This window comes from Rhinopithecus bieti, unplaced genomic scaffold, assembly GCF_001698545.2.
Source record: "Rhinopithecus bieti isolate Rb0 unplaced genomic scaffold, ASM169854v2 scaffold_5341, whole genome shotgun sequence".
Lineage (NCBI taxonomy): Eukaryota > Metazoa > Chordata > Mammalia > Primates > Cercopithecidae > Rhinopithecus > Rhinopithecus bieti.
Genome location: NW_016804835.1, coordinates 160,227 through 180,239, shown reverse-complemented (window position 1 = coordinate 180,239; position 20,013 = coordinate 160,227). Strand labels below are relative to the sequence as shown.

The 20,013-nt window shown below is 39.0% G+C and overlaps 1 protein-coding gene across 1 annotated transcript; it reads right to left on the bottom strand.

The window, feature by feature from the left end:
- Positions 1-1,754: 1,754 nt before the first annotated feature.
- On the bottom strand, positions 1,755-17,265 carry FAM98A (family with sequence similarity 98 member A). Its single transcript, XM_017870616.1, has 8 exons — positions 17,058-17,265; positions 13,394-13,542; positions 10,124-10,258; positions 6,415-6,599; positions 5,319-5,399; positions 4,635-4,751; positions 3,619-3,786; positions 1,755-3,533 (listed from the first exon to the last, which is right to left on the bottom strand). The coding sequence occupies exons 1-8, from the start codon at positions 17,108-17,110 to the stop codon at positions 2,871-2,873; spliced, it is 1,551 nt and encodes a 516-aa protein (XP_017726105.1). The 5' UTR covers positions 17,111-17,265; the 3' UTR covers positions 1,755-2,870.
- Positions 17,266-20,013: the final 2,748 nt, after the last annotated feature.

Sequence of the window (20,013 nt, the reverse complement as noted above, 5' to 3'; positions counted from 1 at the left end):
CTTTAATATAACAACAAAACTAACTGGTGGTTTGAAATATCCTGTTTCTAGAGAACTTGATCTATGTTCAAGAGAAAAAACTCAATTCTTTTATGGTTTCAGAACGGGGAAGGGCGGGGGAGGAATAACAAAGGCCGGTAAGGTTCCAGAGAAAAGGGAACCCTTATACACTGTTGGTGGGAGTGCGAATTAGTTCAACCATTGTGGAAATCAGTATGGCGATTCTTCAAAGAGCTAAAAGCAGAACTACCATTTGGCCCAGCAATCCCATTACTGGGTATACATCCCTAGGAAAATAAATCATTCTACCATAAAGACACATGCGCGCGTATATTCACTGCAGCACTATTCACAATAGGAAAGACACGGAATCAACCTAAATGCCCATCGGTGACCGACTGGATAAAGAAAATGTGGTACATGTACACACCATAAAATACTATATAGCCATAAAAAAGAATGAGATCCTGTCTTTTGCAGGAACATGGCTGGAACTGGAGGCCATTATCCTTAGCAAACTAACACAGGAACAGAAAACCAAATACCACATATTCTCACGTATAAGTGGGAGCAAAATGATGAGGACCCACGAACACAAAGAGGGAAACAACAGATAGGGGTCTACCTGAGGGTGGAGGGTGGGAGGAAGCAGAGGAACAGAAAAGATAACCTTCGGGTACTGGGCTTAATACCTGGATGATGAAATAGTCTGTACAACAAACTGCTGTGACACAAGTTTACCTGTATAACACACCTTCCCATGCAACCCGGAACGTAAGTTTTTAAAAAAGTAATGTTGTTGGGGGAAAATCTAGTTTGAAGCAGGAGATGCAGATTTCAGAGCTATCAGGGAGAAATGTATCATTTGCTTTCTTATATGCTTATATTCAAAAAAGCAATCTATTAACCATAAAGATAAATCAAAATTATATTTCTCTAAAGAATGAAACCTGTATTCATTAGGTATATTGTGGAGTCTGAGGCTACAAAACAGATCAAAGCAAATAATAAATATAAATACATCCTAAGATATGATACATTTAAAGTATGAAACGTTCACAATTGGTTTAGTACAGTGGTTGAAAGAAAACCAACACAACAGGTTGCGAACAACTTAAAGACCTTAACTTGATGATAAAGATACAGTTGAAAATTGTCTTCAAGGTTGAACCGTTGTGTTAGAAATGTATTTAAAGTGGTTAAGCTGAAAATAAACAGGTAAAGTGTAAAGGATCATGTGGGTTTTCAAAGGATGGTTTTAGTATCAGAAGGAATGTGCTGTATCTCAGTAGCAAGTAGATTATTATTTTAAATGGCATGAGTTGATTCTTTAAAAAAGCCCAATTTAGTAGTAGAAAGAAAATACAATTTCCCTTTTAACAAACATGTTTATATTTTCAGTTACTTCCTTTTTTAAAAAAAAAAAAGTCCCCCAAATCTTAGGAAAAATGGAGAAGCAAATAACAAAAAAACCCCTAAAAACTTAAGAGACATTTTTGCCTAGTATGTGTAGCAACAGCTACACCCAGTGGCCAGAGATGAGTAGTGACGGTTTCTAGCTTATTATTATAAAACAAAAACCTAGAAAGAGCCATTTTTCCATTTATTTAAGGTTTTAGGATAAGAATCACCTTTCACTACAATTAGGTTTTAAGGAAATACTCAAGAATCTTTGGGAACAAAAGCCTTAGCTCATTAGCTTGACGCAAGAGTCCAGAATAATTCAGTAGCTAAAATAAAACTCAAACCAAAGAGAGAACTTAACAGATACTTTATTGCTCACCTTTCACACAAAGCACACCTCCAGCCATTTTCTTTCACAGCTTGACAATGTTTACATGTACAAAAACCCAGCAAGAAGCATCATGTCATGTAGATTTCAGTAAGGGAGAATGTAAAACATCAACTCAGCCAGGCTTTTGTTTTCTGCAGCAATAATAAAGGGCCTCCTGCACTTAGCAAAAAATCTGTCTTAACTTTGTAGTGCATTTCTTCCATTACAAAAAAAGTCTCCTGCCTAAAGCAAACTAACTTGTATTTGCTGAGCCAGTGGTATTAACTCATGCATAAAACAAATTTCGGTTTGCTATATCTTCTAGCAAATTTCAAGTAAAAATAAGGTTGAAGGAGGAATTTGTTTTGGATGGATGCAGGTCAGTTTGAATTGCTATACTTAACTAAATGCCTACATGTACTATAGGTTCACAACTTAGTTTGCTTTTATAATCTTTATGGATTTTGGCCGTGTTCAAGGTTTTCAGATTTGAGCATATGATACAGTATTCCATCAACAAAATAAGGCTACTGAATGTGCTATCTGCAGAAGAGCTCATTTAATAGGAACTGACCTAAAAGTTCTACCACGAAGCACACGTGGCATAAAAGTCAACCGGGGGCAGAACTGTGCTTGGAAAATAGGCATTGGAATAGTTTAAGCAAAACACATATAAATGGTTATTCATATGAGGAAGGTTTCCTAGGAGTAAATCTAAAAAAGTCTAGGTGAATCCTCATTTTCAAAACTGCATATTGAAAACATGAAAACTACTTATTCAAGTAATTGCTTCAAAAAAGTATGCATGTTCTGACTGCGGAATTAGTCTACTGGTCAATTAAAGGCAATTTTAATCACCTTTTAAAAAATTTTTCATAGAAAGGAGAGACGTTATGTGTTTCTCAAATAAACAGCATTATGTAAGTCCAATAAAAAAATTCAACATAATTGAATGAAGACCTACAAATGCTTATGCCAAGCAGGAATCTGCCTGCCACCTGTGGTCTCACATTAATTCAAAATAGGTGCTGAATTCAGGATTCTGAAACTAAGTTTCTATTACTTGAGCTCTAGCAAAATGTAAGGTTCGGTAGCCTCAACTAGTATAATGTCTTCCCTGCCCAAATCCAGAATGATTATACTGATAACCTCCATGCTGGAAATGCTGTTCAAATTGACCCCCTTGGTGGTAATTCTGGCTCCCTCTTCCTCCCCAGCCTCCTCCCTGGCCTGCACGACCACCTCGCCCTCCACGACCCCCTCGCCCTCCACGACCACCACCACGATCACCATGGTGCCCACCATCTTGGTATCTATTGTCCTGCTGGTAGCCACCACCCTGGTATCCACTTCCTGTATATGAAGATGTTTGGAAGCCACCATAACCTCCGCTTTGATAGCCACCACTGTGGCCACCATGATAGCCACCTGGCTGGAAACCTGAATCTCGATAACCACCATCTTGGTAGCCACCTCCTCCTCCACTCCCTCCATCTGTCCAGCCTCCTTGATGCTTATTTCCTCTTCCTCCCCCTCGGCCACCATGGTCATAGCCACCACGTCCACCTCTCCCGCCTCCTTGTTCATGACCTCCTCGTCCTCCGTATGAGGAATGTTCATAGCCACCTCTCCCTCCTCCTCGGCCTCCTGTTTGCTGCTGGGGGCCATCTTGCCTCTTCTGCCATGGTGGCATCTCTGGGGGTGGAGGTTCGATTTCATTGGGTCTACCACCTCTGTCAGGCACCCTGCCCATCAACACCTACAGAATAGGAAAGATATTTTAAACTTTTATTTTATGAACAGAAATAAATGCATTTGGAAAAAATTAAAGGTACTCTAATCACCTTATTGATGGCACAGGCAGTTTTTTCTCTTATAGAGCCGCTGCTTGTCCTTAAAATCTTTGACAAGTCCTGCCTTGCAGCCAAAAGATGGGCAACAGAAATAGTACTTTTAGGGGATAAGACCGAACGTTTCGGCTGGTAAACCTTGGCTAATTTTTCTGTCTGGCTCTGTTGAAAGAAAAGTGTTCAAAGAGAAATATCAATTTTCAAAATGACATAAGAAACACATATTAAATAAGTTAAAAGTCTCCAAAATATCTGATAATGATATTTACTAGGCTCCAGATGGTAGGAAAAGTTATATACTCACTACCGCTCCTACGTAGTCAAGAACTACCTTAAAAGTACAGCTGCCAGACTTGTTGACACAACAAGGAGTGACAGGGACAGTGGGGGCAGGGGTAGAGTGGGAGCGCTTCCCTTTAGGGTTTTAAGGCCAACATGGTAAAAAGGTTCCCCCATCATTGGTCTCAGATTAAACATATTCATATTCTCGATTTAAATATAAGAATGTAAAGTTATTTCAACAATTTTGCTTTTTAATTTTCCTATCTTTGGTTTCTATGAGGTAATAAATATCTGCTGAATGACCAAGGTCATTACCTGGATTGTCTCATTTAGCTGAAAAAAAACTTAAGTCTTAGCAAATTCTCCAGTTCTCTATAAATCATACTAAATCCAATATTTCTAACTTCTAGTAGCAAATTAAATTGTTTAAAGTAAACAAGTAATTTGAAATCAATTTTTTTTTAGTAATTTTCAGAATAACTCTTTCTCTCACAATAAGAACTCTCTCCAGTAAAACTGTAAAATTCAGATTTGTTAAAAAACAGAAAATTGAAAAATGTTTTCATTATTGCTGAATAGTTGAGCCACTACTCAATAACTCACTACGGAAAAAACCCTATGTGTGTCTTCTATGTATTTCTCCCATAGTTGCCAAGTATCTAAATTGTTTAGATGTTCAGGGATCAAGTTTATAAATAGTCTGCTCTTTTAAATTATTTAATGTGTACCTTAGCTCTGTCAGACCAGCCAAAGGACTGTACAGTGACATCCAAACGTTTTATTAGCAGCTTTCTCCGGACTTCATATTCATTGGCTATGGCTTGGTTAATTGCTTCTATCTTTTCCTGAAGCAAAATTTAAAAAACTTGTTAGAATTTAAATCTGCTTGATCCTCTGTCCCAAAAGGGCAAAAACTACGTCTGGGTCATTCATAACTGAGATCCTGGAATTTAACAGTCAAAAGTTCTTCTTCCATATAATATACTAACAATTAATGAAATGATAGGTGACAAAAAGCTGATTCTCAAAACATAATGAAGAATATATGTGAAATACACAACTCTTATTTATCTTTCCCATAATTTACTGTGTGAAATTCAGCCCAATAAAGTTTTTGGCTTGAAGGCAATCCATCTGGCAATGAGAAACAGGCATCACACTCAGTTTCAGTTTACTTTTATCAGCTGTGTGAAATATTTACAAATTATAAGAAAAGTGCTTCTAATGTTACACAAAATTATTCTGCAGAAATCCTCAGATTCACAAAATGATTCTAAGGGTATTCAACTAGAAAACTATGTATTAGACAACATAATTTTCTATGTTATGTTGACATGAAATATAAGTGTTGACATGAAAATCATAAACTCTATAGTTCGTTACAAAGTTTACTCAAGATGATTACTACTCACCCAGTGGGCTGGTCCCATTGGCTTCCTCAGTAAAGGCTTTCCCACATGATTAGGTGGAACTTTTGCTAATGTTTCCTTTAACTGACACAAAAACATAAATAAATGAATAAAAACTCTAAAAGTAAAACATCCTCATCTTCCCAATTCCCATCATATCTTGCCATCAAAAGAAGATTCCTGACAGAGGCAAAGGTGGAGGATGTTTTGAAATGCAAATGTAAAAGACCCACAAGATAAAGACACTCACTGGTCCCACTCCTCACGCCTACAGAAGTCCTTCATTGCACCTAGAACAGTGCCTGACAACAGTAGGCACTCAATGAACATTTGCTGAATGGATGAATGAACAGACAGGAAAATATGGACTATGGATACACTGCTGCTCCCCTGTAGAGTTCAGCCAAATTTGTGCATCATGGTGCTGGTCTACCCCACAATGCAAATGTACCAATTCTTAAAAGTCCAGCAGATAAACATACAGGGAATAACTCTGCTATAACAAATACCATTCTCTTCCACTCATTTTTTTGTTAAAATAGCTTGTTTCTAATTAATTATATAGAAAATCTTAACTGATAATGTGTGGTATAAAAATAATTCTAATTTCCTTTCACATACTAGATTATGTTAGCAGTCAACAAATCTATTTTGTCAATTGAAGCATGAGGTTAGAAGTGACTGGATTAAAAAATGAAAATATTAACATCCTTTTCTGTCCAGTCAATGGGGAGGAGGGTGGTAACATTTAATGATAAAGACTTTAAATTGACTGTATCAAAGGTCAATGATAAAAGAATTTTAAAAGGACTGAAATCTTAATCCTTTTACATTATATCTAAGCTTACTTTAGCTTACAAACCAGTGTAAAGTTTCCTTTTTGAAAAAGAAACATGCTAACATGTTTTAGGAAAAGACTGACATACTAATTTATCTTTAAGGCATCTAGGATTTAAAACCCAAAATTCATTTCGTAACAATTACTTAATAATATATGCACATTCGGTTCCCATTAAGAGAAATTAAATTAATTGCTTCATTTCAAACAAATGTAGGACTATGCCTTTAATACACTACAGTTTGGTACTAAAGGTCTTACTTTTTTTTCAATCCCGCTGAAGAATTGGAACATAGTTATATTGGCTGGAGGTTTGGACATTCCTAGAGCAATACATATGCCTTTCAACTCTTGAAAGACCTCACTACCGCCTCCTTCTTGAGCTTTTTTTGGAGGAGCATTCACACAGAGCATTCTGGCAGCTTCTAGTTCTGAGATGAGGTATGCTGAAGTAAACAAAATAAGATTTCAAAATGAGATACAGCTATAGTTATAGTCATAAGTCTGGAGTCACAACTATATAGACCTAATGATATGTAACTGTTAAAGCTGCAAGAATGGATAAAAACAAGAAAGAAAAACCACTTTCACCTGCAAATGAAATAAGATATAAACTGGTTATGTAATTCAGGTATTTAAGCGATATGTAATGTTTAAAGGTTAATTTTAAAATAAGCGATTCTCCTTTGAAACCGAAGGATCGAGGTAAGTAACAACTAAAAATTTGGATTCTTGAATTCTGGTATTCAGGAACCTCCAGAACAGGGGTTGGCATCTGTTAAAAATTTTGCAAAAGGTGGCAAGTGACGACTTTTAATGACTCTTTTTTTTTTTCTTACTTCTCACTACTTGTGAGCATCAGTGATAAAACTACCTTGCTCTCTTGTCTCCCAGTAATTAGATAGCCTGTCCAGAAGAGGTGTGAAACAACAGTGATAAGAAGTCAAAGCTTAACTTACAGGAGAAGCAGGAAGGCACCCCAGAGTTTCTTTCCCATGGTCTCCAATTCTTATGTCGCCCTCTGGCTGTTCAAAGAGATCCCTCTTTCATCTATATTCTTCTCAGGACTCCCTTCCCCCTACCTTCCTCACCCCATTCCCTTCAAAACAACAATAAAACTTTCAAAGCACTTCTTGGCATAGTCCTCTTTGTGTCAGTATCATCCCCTGGTGTGCTGATTTCAGCCTGGTATAATGACAGCTGCAATCTGCTTCAGGTAATTCAGTGGAAGGTATAAATATTCAATCCCATTCCTTTAACATTCCCAAGGACATTTCAATTTTTATAAAAGATGATTAAGAATCATTTGAATCTTAGGATTTCCGGTTATGTGACAAAGTGAGATTCTTCTGACATTGTAACAAAACCAGTTTTGGAAAAAGATATTTTCAAGGCTCTCAGGTCCTACTAGAAGCAGAAAAAAGTCAACTTGTGTATCAAATTTCCTATACCCAAAATGTAATGCTAGAAGGATACAGTCCATAATTTTAGCAAATCATTTCTGGAAGGCCGCCAACTCCTGTTCTAAAACAATAAATACATCTAAGTTTCTGGAAAGGTCATTCTAAATGGATTTGACACTGTAAAATCTTAACGTGTTCCATACAGCAAACTGTATTTATGAGTTAAAACGTCAAAACAGTAAAACCCCACTGTTATGACAACAACCACTGTTTTTGTACATAAGGCTTTATTAGAACACTGCCACACTCACTCATTTATATATTGTCTATGGCTGTTTTCATGCTGTAACAGCAAAGGTATGTAGTTGTGACAGAGAACTTAGGGCCACAAAGCCAAAAATATTTACTATCTGGCCCATTTAGAAAAAGTTTGCCGACTCTTGTTCTAGAAAATCACATACTACATGATTTAATACGTTGGTTCTGTAAATTTGGGATAACATAGTTCAGGTATTCACAAAATTAGGTTACCAATATAATTACCGTGAAAAAACTTTAATCGTAATCGATGTGTTCAAAGCACTGGGAAACGCACTGAAGATAAAATTTTTTAAAACATCAAAAAGATGATCTCTTCCGACAATCTAGTTAGAAATAAAGAATATATGCAAAAATAAAAGATGAATAGTTCTTCATCTACTAGGAACTCAGATATCTTACTTAATTTACATAAGGGTAACACTCTGAGAACCATAAAAGGCCAATAAAGAGCCAGAGTCCTTAATCTGATACATGAGAGCTTTTCAGCCACTCACTCAAAGGCTATTCTATTTTACCAACAATTCTAATGAGGCTGGTTTGTTTTCCCCCCTAAAATACAATGTAATAAAAGATTCGAATCAGTGAGGTAAGGGTGCTGGAAAGGTAAAATTATAGTATCCAGATGTGACAACTGGTACTTTGAAAGATGAGAAATATTTACACAGACCAAGTAGAAAATGAGTACATGTAGGTAAATGCTAGAATAAACAGAGGTTACAAACTGAGAATATTTTAGAAAGGGAGAATCGGCAGAAGCAAAGATAAAGAGGGAAACAGTGTGTATATAGATGTAGGAAGAATATAAAAAGTGAGTGACCGCTAGATGATTTAGTCATTTAATTGAAGACCAAATAGTTGTATATTCTTGAAAAGCTTTTGAGGTGATGATAGCACATTAAAATAAAGTCTACAATTATGACCCAGAGTCCAAAATAATGTTCACTGAAGTCTGCTTAAGAAACAGAAAAGTGTGAAAGGCATTTTATACTTACATTCAAAGTGGTTTGTATAAGTATCAGAGCTAACAAGGCCAAACTCTGAGCTTTTTGGAAGAATTAGCTATTCAGGGTCATTAGTAAGCATTCCACACAGCTATTATCTTCCTATGTCGATAACATATTCTAAGTGCCAAATATTGGTCAGGATAAGCAATGCTATAACGGAAGAATCAGCTGAGTATACTGCTATTGAATCAGTTACAGAAATCATACCATATGAAGAATATTAAATGAATATGTAAGAACTACCAGCACCAATATCAGTATCAAAGCAACACCTAACCTTACGTGCACATTCCCACAGTAACAATCATTTGACAGACAAAGGGGAAGTTACAAAAGTGATTCTGGAATAACTTAGTGCCTAAGTATAATGGCTATGAACACTTTTTTTTTTAACCGAACCTTAAAAACTGAAGTTGTATCATTTTTTCAGAAACCATAATAGAGTTGCAAAGACAAATATTTTTTAAATCCTCTGAATTATCTGTCCTAATGAGAACTACAATAGCCAGTTAACCAAAGCTTAACGTAAATGTAAAAGTTAAGACTATAGGTTGTATTTATTGGAAAGTTTATAGAAGGCAATAAAATTTGTGAATCTACTTACTGTTTTTCAGTGTGAAGAGACAAAACAGTAGTAAGTATGTAAAAAACATGGAAGGAAAGAACTTTTCATAAAAATTTATTTCCCAGAATGATCGGGAAGTACCAGAACAATCCAAGTATTATTCCAGAATATTTACAAACAAAACCAAAATCCCCAATTATCCAACCACAAAGAAATAGCAGCAGGACAAAATACTTTACATTAACCGTTAACCGTATCTACTATTATAAATGCTTACTCTCCTCAAAGAAATCCATTTTTAAACAAAATCTCCATTATTTCCATACTCTCTTCCTAGTCTACTTAAAAATGTGCTTCTAGTCTAAAATGCAAGTGTAAAGATCATACACTTAAGCATCACTCCAACACTACCAGTCATCACATTAGGAGAAGCATAACAGCCTGAGTGCCACTGAGGCTGAAATACTGAAAGAGTATCAGTTACGAAAACAATAATGCTACCAGTGCACACGTCTACCCTCAGCTCCTAAATTGGACATTTAAGGAAGTTTTCTTTTAAAATGAATTTTGAATTATATCCATAATGAAACAAACAAACAAAAAAACATGGTCAGTTTACTAGTCATGGAAAACATAAACAGAAAATAATAGCTATATTCTAGTAGCCATGAACTTACTGAGCAAGAGGAGGCAGTTCTTCTGAATGAGAAGGCGCTTGGTCACATCCCCAGATGTCAGTGAAAGATACGGGCAGTTCATCTCCCCTAGTAGCCCACTCACCTCAAGCTGGAATTCTTCAGCTTCACTTGGACCTTTTAAGAATTAAAATAATCTTATTTAACGATAGTGATTATTTTTCCATTAGCATAACAATTATTATATACAACTGAAATTGTTAATAGGATTTTCATAACTTGAGTTTCTTTCCCTTCCAATTTATCCTTTCTTACACCACTGCAAAGCTTCTTCTGTTTTTTTTTTTTTCTTTTTTGAAATAAGGTCTCTGAGGCCCAGGCTGGAGTGGAGTGGTGTGATCAGAGCTTACTGTAACTTCAAACTCCTGGGCTTGAAGGATCCTCCTGTTTTACTCTCTGGAATAGCTGGGCCTATAGGTGTATGCCACCATGCCTGGCTAATATTTAGAAATTTTTTTTGCAGAGACTGGGTCTCACTATGTTGTCTAGGTTAGTGTCAAACTCCTGGCCTCAAGTTATCTTCCCACCTCGGCCTCTCGAAGTGCTGGCATTACTACAGGCATGAGCCACTGAACCCAATCTGAAATGTGCTTTCTCAAACAGTATTCATTAGGTCATTCCCTTATTTGGGAGTCTTTAATGGCTCCCTAATTCCTCCCTCATCTAATCTATTTTTTTTCTGTCTGCTTTTAAAGATTCTTCATAGCTGCTTAGGTTAGATCTTCCCAGCATATTCAGCTATAATCACCTACTTTCCCTCCACAAATGTTTCTTGTTTGCACCAGGCCAGTCTCCTCACTGTCCCATGAATAGCCAGTCTCATTTCCACTCTGTGCCTTTATTTAAGTTACTCCCTGTGACAGATATGCCCTCTACTCTCTTCCCCTCTAGCAAATCCCACCCATCCATCAAAGCCCAGTGGCCTTGCTCCTTGATGAAACCTTCCCTGTACTTGGCTGAAACTTTACCCGTGTATTTGCTGATTTCCTCTATGAACCACAAAGTGGTTCAGCATCTAAGTACTGTACTTGGCTGGGCACAGTGGCTCATGCCTGTAATCCCAGCACTTTGGGAGGGGATGGTTTAAGTTCAGGAGTTCGAGACCAGCCTGAGTAACATGACAAACCCCATCTCTAAAAAAAATAACAAAAATTAGCCAGTCGTCATGCTGCACGCCTGTAGTCCCAGCTACTAAGGAGGCTGACCTGGAGAATTGCTTGAACCTGGGAGGCAGAGGTTGCAGTGAGCCCAGATCGCGCCACTGCACTCCAGCCTGGGTGACAGAGTGAGACCTTGTCTAAAAACAAACAAACAAACAAAAGGACTGTACTTAGCGCTGGCTGTTTAATTTGTGCGTAACATTCTCAATTAGACAAAATTTGAAGGCAGCAAACATGACTTACAGTCTTGTAATCCCATAGCATATAAAAAAAGGTATAGAGTTCACTGGGTGAACCAAAGGAAAAACAAAGCTCTTTCATCATTATTTTGATTGTTCTCTATTCAATATCATAAAGGGGAAGAAATTAACAAACTTTGAGAGAGTCACTCGATCACCTGAGTCCATTTTCTAACCTGTAATACAGGAAGACTACATTATGAATATTTTGCAAACTTTGATCTGTGAGCCCTTGAGTTCCACAGAGCTCCTTTAGAGGCAGCTGGGAGGATGATAAGGAAAGAGTTGGGCTAAAGCTACCTCGTCTCTACTTTGTTAGAACACCTTTTAACCTGTTCTACATGTTAGCTTCTGTATCATGTTTCATTTGAGAGAAAGGGGCTCCACGTTAAAAATAGGTATCATCTAGTACTGGTGTTTTCAAAGGTTCCTACAGTCTCTGAAACATCTGGTCAAGAGGCAGTATAGCACAGTGTTTAAATGCACTGGCTCAGAACTTGACTACTGTTCTGGGGGTGAATCCAGGCTTCACCCCTATAGGTTGTATGACCTCAGGCAATGTATTTAAATTCTCTGGGCTTTCTTGTTAAAGGTATAACAGTAATAAAACCTGCTTCATAGGGTTGCCCTGAGGTTTAATGAGCTAACACATATAAAATGTTTAGAACATAGGGAGTACACAATAAATGCAAGCTGTTGCTATCATTATTATTACACTATACTCTCCTTAATAATTAGAATTGAATGCAACTAACACGTACACATTAAATATACTAGCATGCAAGCCATCATCCTCGGCAAACTAACACAGGAACAGAAAAAAAAACACCACATGTTCTCACATCTAAGTGGGAGTTGAACAATGAGAACACGTGGACACAGGGAGGGGAACAACACACTCCAGGGCCTGTTGTGGGGTGGAGGGTGAGGGGAGGGAACTTAGAGGACGGGTCAATAGGTGCAGCAAACCACAATGGCACACGTATCCATATGTAACAAACCTGTATGTTCTACACATGCATACCGGAACTTAAAGTAAAATTAAAAAAAAAAAATATATATATATTATATATATACATACACACACACACTAGCATGCAAGAACGTGAGCTCTTCAAACTGTGATTATGTGGAAAAAAAGGAATTATATGCATAGCTCTCCATAAGGGTGGGTTAACAGGTGAGTATTTTCCTTGGTCTCCTATTATAGGTTTACCTACAGCAGGAAGGAACCAGATGGTAGAGTGTTAGGTTCCAAGCTTTTGCCTCTTTTGCAGTGTCGACAAACTAGTGCAACAGTGAAAACAAAACTGGTAAATGCAGAACAGCTCTCAGACCCATAAATGTGATCGTCCTGGATCGCACTGTGATGTATGTAACCATGCATTCTTACGATAAACAAAATGTCTTAACAAAGTGTTCTCTTTCTTCCCAAGCATAACAGAATAATAATGTATTTACTCTACATTCTATAGATGCTTCTAGAATCTGGTAGTCCTAAAAGAAAAATATCCCAGTATCTAGTTCTAGCCATCAATCTAGGATCTTACATTTAACATCTTACAAAATATATGAAGTTCATGTATTCGATGCTTGTGGTCTCTCTTTTTCTGTTTCTCAGTAATAGGGTATTTTCAGCCTCCACGAATTTTTAAGTTACATGACTTTATTCTGATATTTCAATTTCTGAATCACCTCTAAAAACAATGGAGGGAAAAAAATCTTGGCTCCTTAACAAATTTTTTACATTTACAAAAAACTTGGAACTTTCAGCTTTAGTATTGATAATGTTCAGTTGACAATACCTCAATGTTATTTTTATACTTTGTACCTAAAAGTGAACGTTTACTTACTGTTAGTTGCTTGCACATTTTCCTCTAGTTTACAGAGCACTCTTAATTCAGACACCAGCCAAGCACAGAGTTTGGTAAACTCGGGGGAACTGGCTCCAGCAGAGACTGCCTGAGAGAGCGCTCCATCTTCCAACAATGGGCCCTTGTAACTGGCAAGCAAGAAATTACATTTCAGAAGAAAATACAATCACACCTAATATATTACAGATAAAACGTATCTATGGTTTTATTTATATAAGCAATAATTTAATAAAGTTATGTGATCAATTTTAAATGGGCAAATATAAACAAAATTGAGAACTATACTGAACCATTACGAAAAGCAGCTAAATGGTAGCTGCATTTCAACCTTTCAAAATGTTGGTGAATATCTAACAGAGTCACATATACTACTAAATTATGTCAACTTCTGTATATTTACTAAAAGCTTTCATTGTAAAAAGGTTTATTTTCTTACTGTAACTGGAGTATTAAAAGCAAATTAACAAGTAATAGATAATTATACTGTAACTTATTTCAGAAATAAAACAGGTTATCTTTTCTAAAAATTTTCCAGAAAACAACTAGATTAGGTTTTTATTTTGAGATGAGGTCTTGCACTGTCACCTAGGTTGAAGTGCAATGAAGGCACAAGCTACCAAACCTGGCTAATTTTTTTATTTTTTATAGAGATGGGGTCTTACTATGTTGCCCAGGCTTGGTTAGGTTTTTAATGACTTCCTTTAAAAGTAAACACTTTCCGGTTACCCATTTACATCATTTTTATAAATTTAATGATAGTTAAGACTAGTAAGACATTCTAGTACCATAGAAATGTCAAGGTTAGCTTAATAAATATTGGCCAGTTAATGAACTGGTGCGTGTAAATCCTAATCCTTTGTAAGTGATTCCAATACAATTTTTAAAAATTTTAAAATGTTCAAACATTCATAAAAGATGACAGTCACAATGAACTCCAATCACCAATATTCTAAAATATGAGATTTTTGTCACTCCAAGAAATCTTAAATGCATATTATTCATATTGCTTTATATTCTCTTAAATATTGATAATAATGCCTACTCAAGATGATACAGTAAATATGCTTAAGCTAATATAATGTTTAAGCCGGACATGGTGGCTCACGCCTGTAATCCCAGCACTTTGGGAGGCCCAGGCGGCTGGATCATGCGGTCAGGAGATCGAGACCATCCTGGCTAACATGATGAAACCCTGTCTCTATTAAAAATACAAAAAAATTAGCCAGGAGTGGTGGCAGACGCCTGTAGTCCCAGCTACTCGGGAGGCTGAGGCAGGAGAATGGCGTGAACCCGGGAGGCAGAGCTTGCAGTGATCCGAGATCATGCTACTGCACTCCAGCCTGGGCTACAGAGCGAGACTCTGTCTCAAAAACAAAAAAGATAGTATAATGTTTAGAACTACAGGTATGTTAGAGAAATGACAGTTCTCAATCTCTTTAAAATACGATTACAGGTTTATACAATATATGCAACAGAATGAAAACAAATCATACACCAAAAAAATGAGATCACATGTCGTCTGGCATCTAGATTTATAAACTGCGTATTATTAGACACTGGAATCAAAAGACTAGGCCTACAAGTTTCTCCTTGTGTTTCACATTTTGACTTCATTAGTTTATTCAACAAGTAGTTACTGAATTCCTACTGTGTGCCAGGTAAGAGATAAAAGACAGTCATTTGCCGGGATCAGTGGCATACACCTGCAGTCCCAGCTACTCTGGAGCCTGAGGTGGGGGGATTGCTTGAGCCCAGGAGTTCAAGACCAGCCTGGTCACCAGAGCAAGACCTCATCTCTTAATAAATAAATAAATAGAAAAGGGAGTCATTTAATTCTAATATTTCTCAGTGAATCCTTTAAAGGTACATTTCAATTAATTAAGGCTGACTTTTAATGTTTGAATGCCATCAAACTAAGTAGTTAAGGTTATAATTTATAACAGTTTTCAGAAAATCCATGGTTTACATTACAATCCATCTCAAGTAGTTATGTGATTACAATTACTACAGTAACAATTACTTGTATAGTACCCAAAAGGATAAAAAGTTTAAAAAAGGACTGCAAAAATTAAAAAAAAGACAATAATGGGAAGAAATAGCATCCGTGGCCAATTCTCCTAAGTGACCACCATCCATGCGGAAAGACTACATTTAATAAGGTCTACCCCCTTCCTTTCATTCCACTCCTCCTTCAGTACTATAGTGTCATTTATTCCAGAAAGAAGCTTCTAGGACTTCATTTCCTTTCCCAGTAAAGGGACCCTCCTCAGGGCTCCTCACAGTGTATTTTCCCAGTATCCTGTGAAACCCTTTTCCACCTCACCTTGTACCGTAAGTGCCCAACACTGCCACAAAGCAACTGTTCCTTAAAAAGTCCTAATGAATGAATGGTTTCATGTGTGAACAAGCAATTTAGTCTGAGATGTCAACTAAAGAGACTATTCTGCGGAATGACTTTAACATATGCCCTAATGAAAGAAAGCAGCCCCCTAAAGTCTGGAATATTTACGAAAATTCAGAGCAAGTTTCCAAGAAAAGAACAATGCTATTTCACTCTGACAAAGACAGATGATAAGCACGACTACTTCCGTTCCTAAAAATTTCTACTAGGGTACTAAATTATTCAAATAGGCAGACTTCGGGAATCCTCAACGTGTTTCTTCCTAAAGAAATGTTTCTCTGAAAAGTTTCCTTGTCATGGAAAAACCTAATAGAAAGTTTTGATAAAGAACTTGTTACTCAGATATACAGCTAGCTAAATCTGTACTTTGTTTTGATACCGTACCTGTAGGTAAATATCTAACCATACAATTTGTTTCTGGAACCACATTTAGCCCAAGAGGGTCCACGTTCTCAAGTTTAATAGAGTACACTGATCTGGGTGACCCAGTGAGATAACAAATCCTATTTCCAGTTTCTAGATACTGATGAATTATGGTTGAATAACTATCAGGAGGAGGAGAGACAAAATGCAAAACAAATAGGCAAGTTGTTTGTGGGTGAAGACGACCCTGGTCTAAAGAGGCTCAACGAGGTAGAGTATCACAGACTCAAGGCAAACTGCTGGTGGTTCCCAGGGACGTGGTGATAGGTTAGATGCACAAGTGAGCTGGCTAGCGGAACAGATGCAGCGCCCATACAAGTGGCTTAGGGAAGCCTGGGTGCATGCAGAGATGACTGGGCAAAGGACAAATTTTGAGAAAAGTGGGGTGGGGTAGGAGTAGGGGCTCAAGATGGGAGCAGGAAATATGGAGAACAAGTAGCAAAGCAGAATCAACTTTGGCAACCTTTAGAGTTGAGGGGTTAAGGGGGAGGGCAGGAGGATGAAGCGAAGAGAGAAGCTCGGGGAGTGGGGGTGGCGAGAACCAGAGCCCAGACAATGACACGCATGACTGACAAACGCTGCGGGTAGCTCGGCTGCAGGGAGCACCGGGCAGGCCCAGGGGTGTTGGGATTGGAGGACCCCGAGCTAGCAGTGCAGACAGTGGACGTGGCATTGGGGGTGCCGGGGCCAAAGGGAAGCAACAGCCAGGAGCCACGGGGTGCGGCGTGGAGAGGCAGGTGTCTCAGACTGGGGCGCAGGAGGTGTTCCCAGGGGGTCGGCAGCCTGGGGCTTGGGAGACCCGTGCCCTCACAGTCTTACCCTAGATCTTCCAACGACTCCAAGATGTCAGTCTCCATGAGGTCACACTCCATGCTACTGTGGTATTCAAATTTCCGAGTCGTCAGGCTCCCCTCTTCGCCGGCAACGCGCACACTCGCGCATGCGCGACTTCCCCGGAACTTCCAAATCGACAGCTGGCGCCTCAGTTCCCGCACTGCGCATGTCCGGAGCGTGCGCAAGACACTTTGTCCCACCGGCCGCCCCACCCCTGCCCGCTACGGAATTGCAGGGCCCGCAGTTTTGCACATGCGTGTTACTGCATAGTGAGGCCAGCCGCCCAAAGAAGGGCAGGAGGACCGGCTGCGTGGCAGCTGGGCGTGGGGACCACGCGAGGGGGAGCGCTCTCGGCTCTCTTTATTGGGTGTACGCATGTGCGAATGTAGGGGGCGAGTTGGGCCGGGAAGGAGCTTGGAGAGTCTCGGGACTCGGGTGGAGTCGGCTGTGAAACCGAGTCTCTGCATCCCAGACAGGAGATCGAGTGGCTCTTCGTAGGGTGCCGGCATGTGCTAGCCTTAGCTTGCGGGTCACGGAGAAAGGGAGAATTCTTGCGCTCCCGTCTTCAGGACGCGGGTAGACGGGCCAAGTGCAGACGGCAGATAGCGTGCCATTTGATTTCCTTGTGGCTTCAGTAGCTGAATGAAATAAGATGTTTCAGAGTAAGCATCTGGCCAAATTTGTCCAGCCCAGTAAATAAATACCTTTAGTGACTCAGAAAAAAGAGATTAAATGTAAGGTAATCCCTTTGCGGCCTTATAAAGAGCAGGTATGCACAATTAATTTGTGAGAGAGCATTTTGAATGTAAGAGAGCAAATACATAGGCATTCTGAGTACCCTGTCTAAGGAGAAAAGTAAAAACTAGGGATATAGAACTGACAGGAGTCAGAACATAAACATAAGGGGCATGTTTAAAGGAGTTGATAAGCTGGGCATAGTGGCTCACACCTGTAATCCAACTTCGAGCAATCCCTCAAGGAGAATTACCTGAGCCCATGAGTTCGAAACAAGCCTGGGCAACACAGAAAGATCCATCCCTGCGCCTCATCCAAAAAGCTGTCCATGGTGGGTACCCCTGTAGTTCTAGCTACATGGGAGGCTGAGGTGGGAGGATTGCTTTAGCCCAGAAGGTCGAGGCTGCAGTAAGCCAAGATTGTGTTGCTGTACTCCAGCCTGGGTGATAGGACAAGACCCTGTCTCTAATAAAAACAAATACATAGGCCAGGGGCGGTGGCTCATGCCTGTAATCCCAGCACTTTGGGAGGCCAAGGCAGGCAGATCACCTGAGGTTAGGAGTTCAAGACCAGCCCGGCCAATGTGGTGAAACCCCGTGTCTACTGAAAATACAAAATTAGCCAGGCGCCTGTAGTTCCAGCTACTCGGGAGGCTGAGGCAGGAGAATCGCTTGAACCTGGGAGGCAGAGGTTGCAGTGAGCCGAGATAGTGCCATTGCACTCCAGCCTGGGCAACAAGAGCGAATTCATCTCAAAAAAAAAAAAAAAAAAAGCGAAATACATAAAAAGTTTAAACAATAAAGTAGTGATCTGGCAAAGGAACCACATGGTCAACAAGAAGCCCGTGACTAACTGAGACCTAACAATGACCCTGGGTCGTCAACCTGCTATGGGCAGGAAGTAGCCTGAGAAAGCTTCTCAGTACTAAGGAGGAGCTTCTATCCAATTCCACTTCAAGTGTGGCTAAGGAGGGTGACGGAAAAGGAAGAACCTCCCAGAGGGTGAAGCCAAAGGTCAAGGTGGCAGTTTAAGAGGCTTATTCTGTGCCTTTCCACCAGAAAGACTCTTGTTTAATGGTCGGAGAACCAATGGGAGGCATTTTTTCAGCTACTGAGTATAGCCATCCTTAGGGGTGGCTATCATACACTTAGGGGCTGGGGAAATGAGCAGAGAGTATGTCTATGTGACTAACGGTGAGATGGACTTGATTTATAACTTCATTTATTCTTGAAGTGCTAAAGTGTGGTAGGCATGATGGCATTTTGGTTCCCTTAATATCTGTGTCAGCTCAGACTGTGTATCTCACAGACGTGAGTATTCCCTCTGCTCTGTGAACAGTTATTCTGGAAAACAGCCAAATATGCACCCATACGTTGGAATAATGCTCTACATAAATGAGGATGAACAAACCACAACTTCACACAACAATATTGTTGAGTTTCGCAAACATAAAGTTGAATAACAAAAGCAAGATACAAAAGAGTACATAGTGTATGATTCCATTTATATAATAACTAGTTTATCATCATGGAAGTCAAGATAGGTAACCACTGTGGGGCTAATAATTGAGAAGGGAAGAAATATGGGGTTTCTGAGAATGGTTGTAATATTCTTTCTCTTGATCTTAGTGTTGTTTACATTGTCATTCTCTGAAAATGCATCAATCTGTACACTTAGGACTTGTGCACTTTTTGGTATGTATGCTATACTATTAATATTTTTGTATAAGTCTTTGTGGGTGTATCTATATATATTATTTCTATATCTTCATTTCTTTTAGATAATTACCTGTAAGTAGGGCTATAAGGTCATAGGATATGTTTAATTTTTTTTTTTTTTTTGAGACAGGGTTTCACTCTGTCACCTAGACTGAAGTGCTGTCAGTAGCACCATCACAGCTCACTGCTTGACCTCCTGGGCACAAGCAATCTTCCCACTTTAGCTTCCCAAGCAGCTGCGACTACAGATGCACACTACCATGCCCAGCTAATTTTTTTATTTTTGGAGCGATAGTGTCTCCCTATGTTACTTAGGCTGATCTCAAACTCTTGGACTCAAGCGATCCTCCTGCCTTAAAGTGCTGGGATTACAGGTTTGAGCCACCACCCTGGCCCTGTTTCATTTTTTGACTACTGAATTTTCCAAAGAAGTTGTAGCATTTTACACCCCTACCAGGAGTAAATGAAAATTCCAGTTGTTCTACATC

Bases quoted from the DNA above. Each gene is read 5' to 3' on its own strand.
- FAM98A (XM_017870616.1), bottom strand. From the start codon at position 17,110: ATGGAGTGTGACCTCATGGAGACTGACATCTTGGAGTCGTTGGAAGAT. The intron at 6,600-10,123 runs GTAAGTTCATGG...TGTTTACTTCAG, and splicing joins GAACTGCCTCCTCTTGCTCA to CATACCTCATCTCAGAACTA. The intron at 3,787-4,634 runs GTACACATTAAA...TTCTTTCAACAG, and splicing joins GCTGGTCTGACAGAGCTAAG to AGCCAGACAGAAAAATTAGC.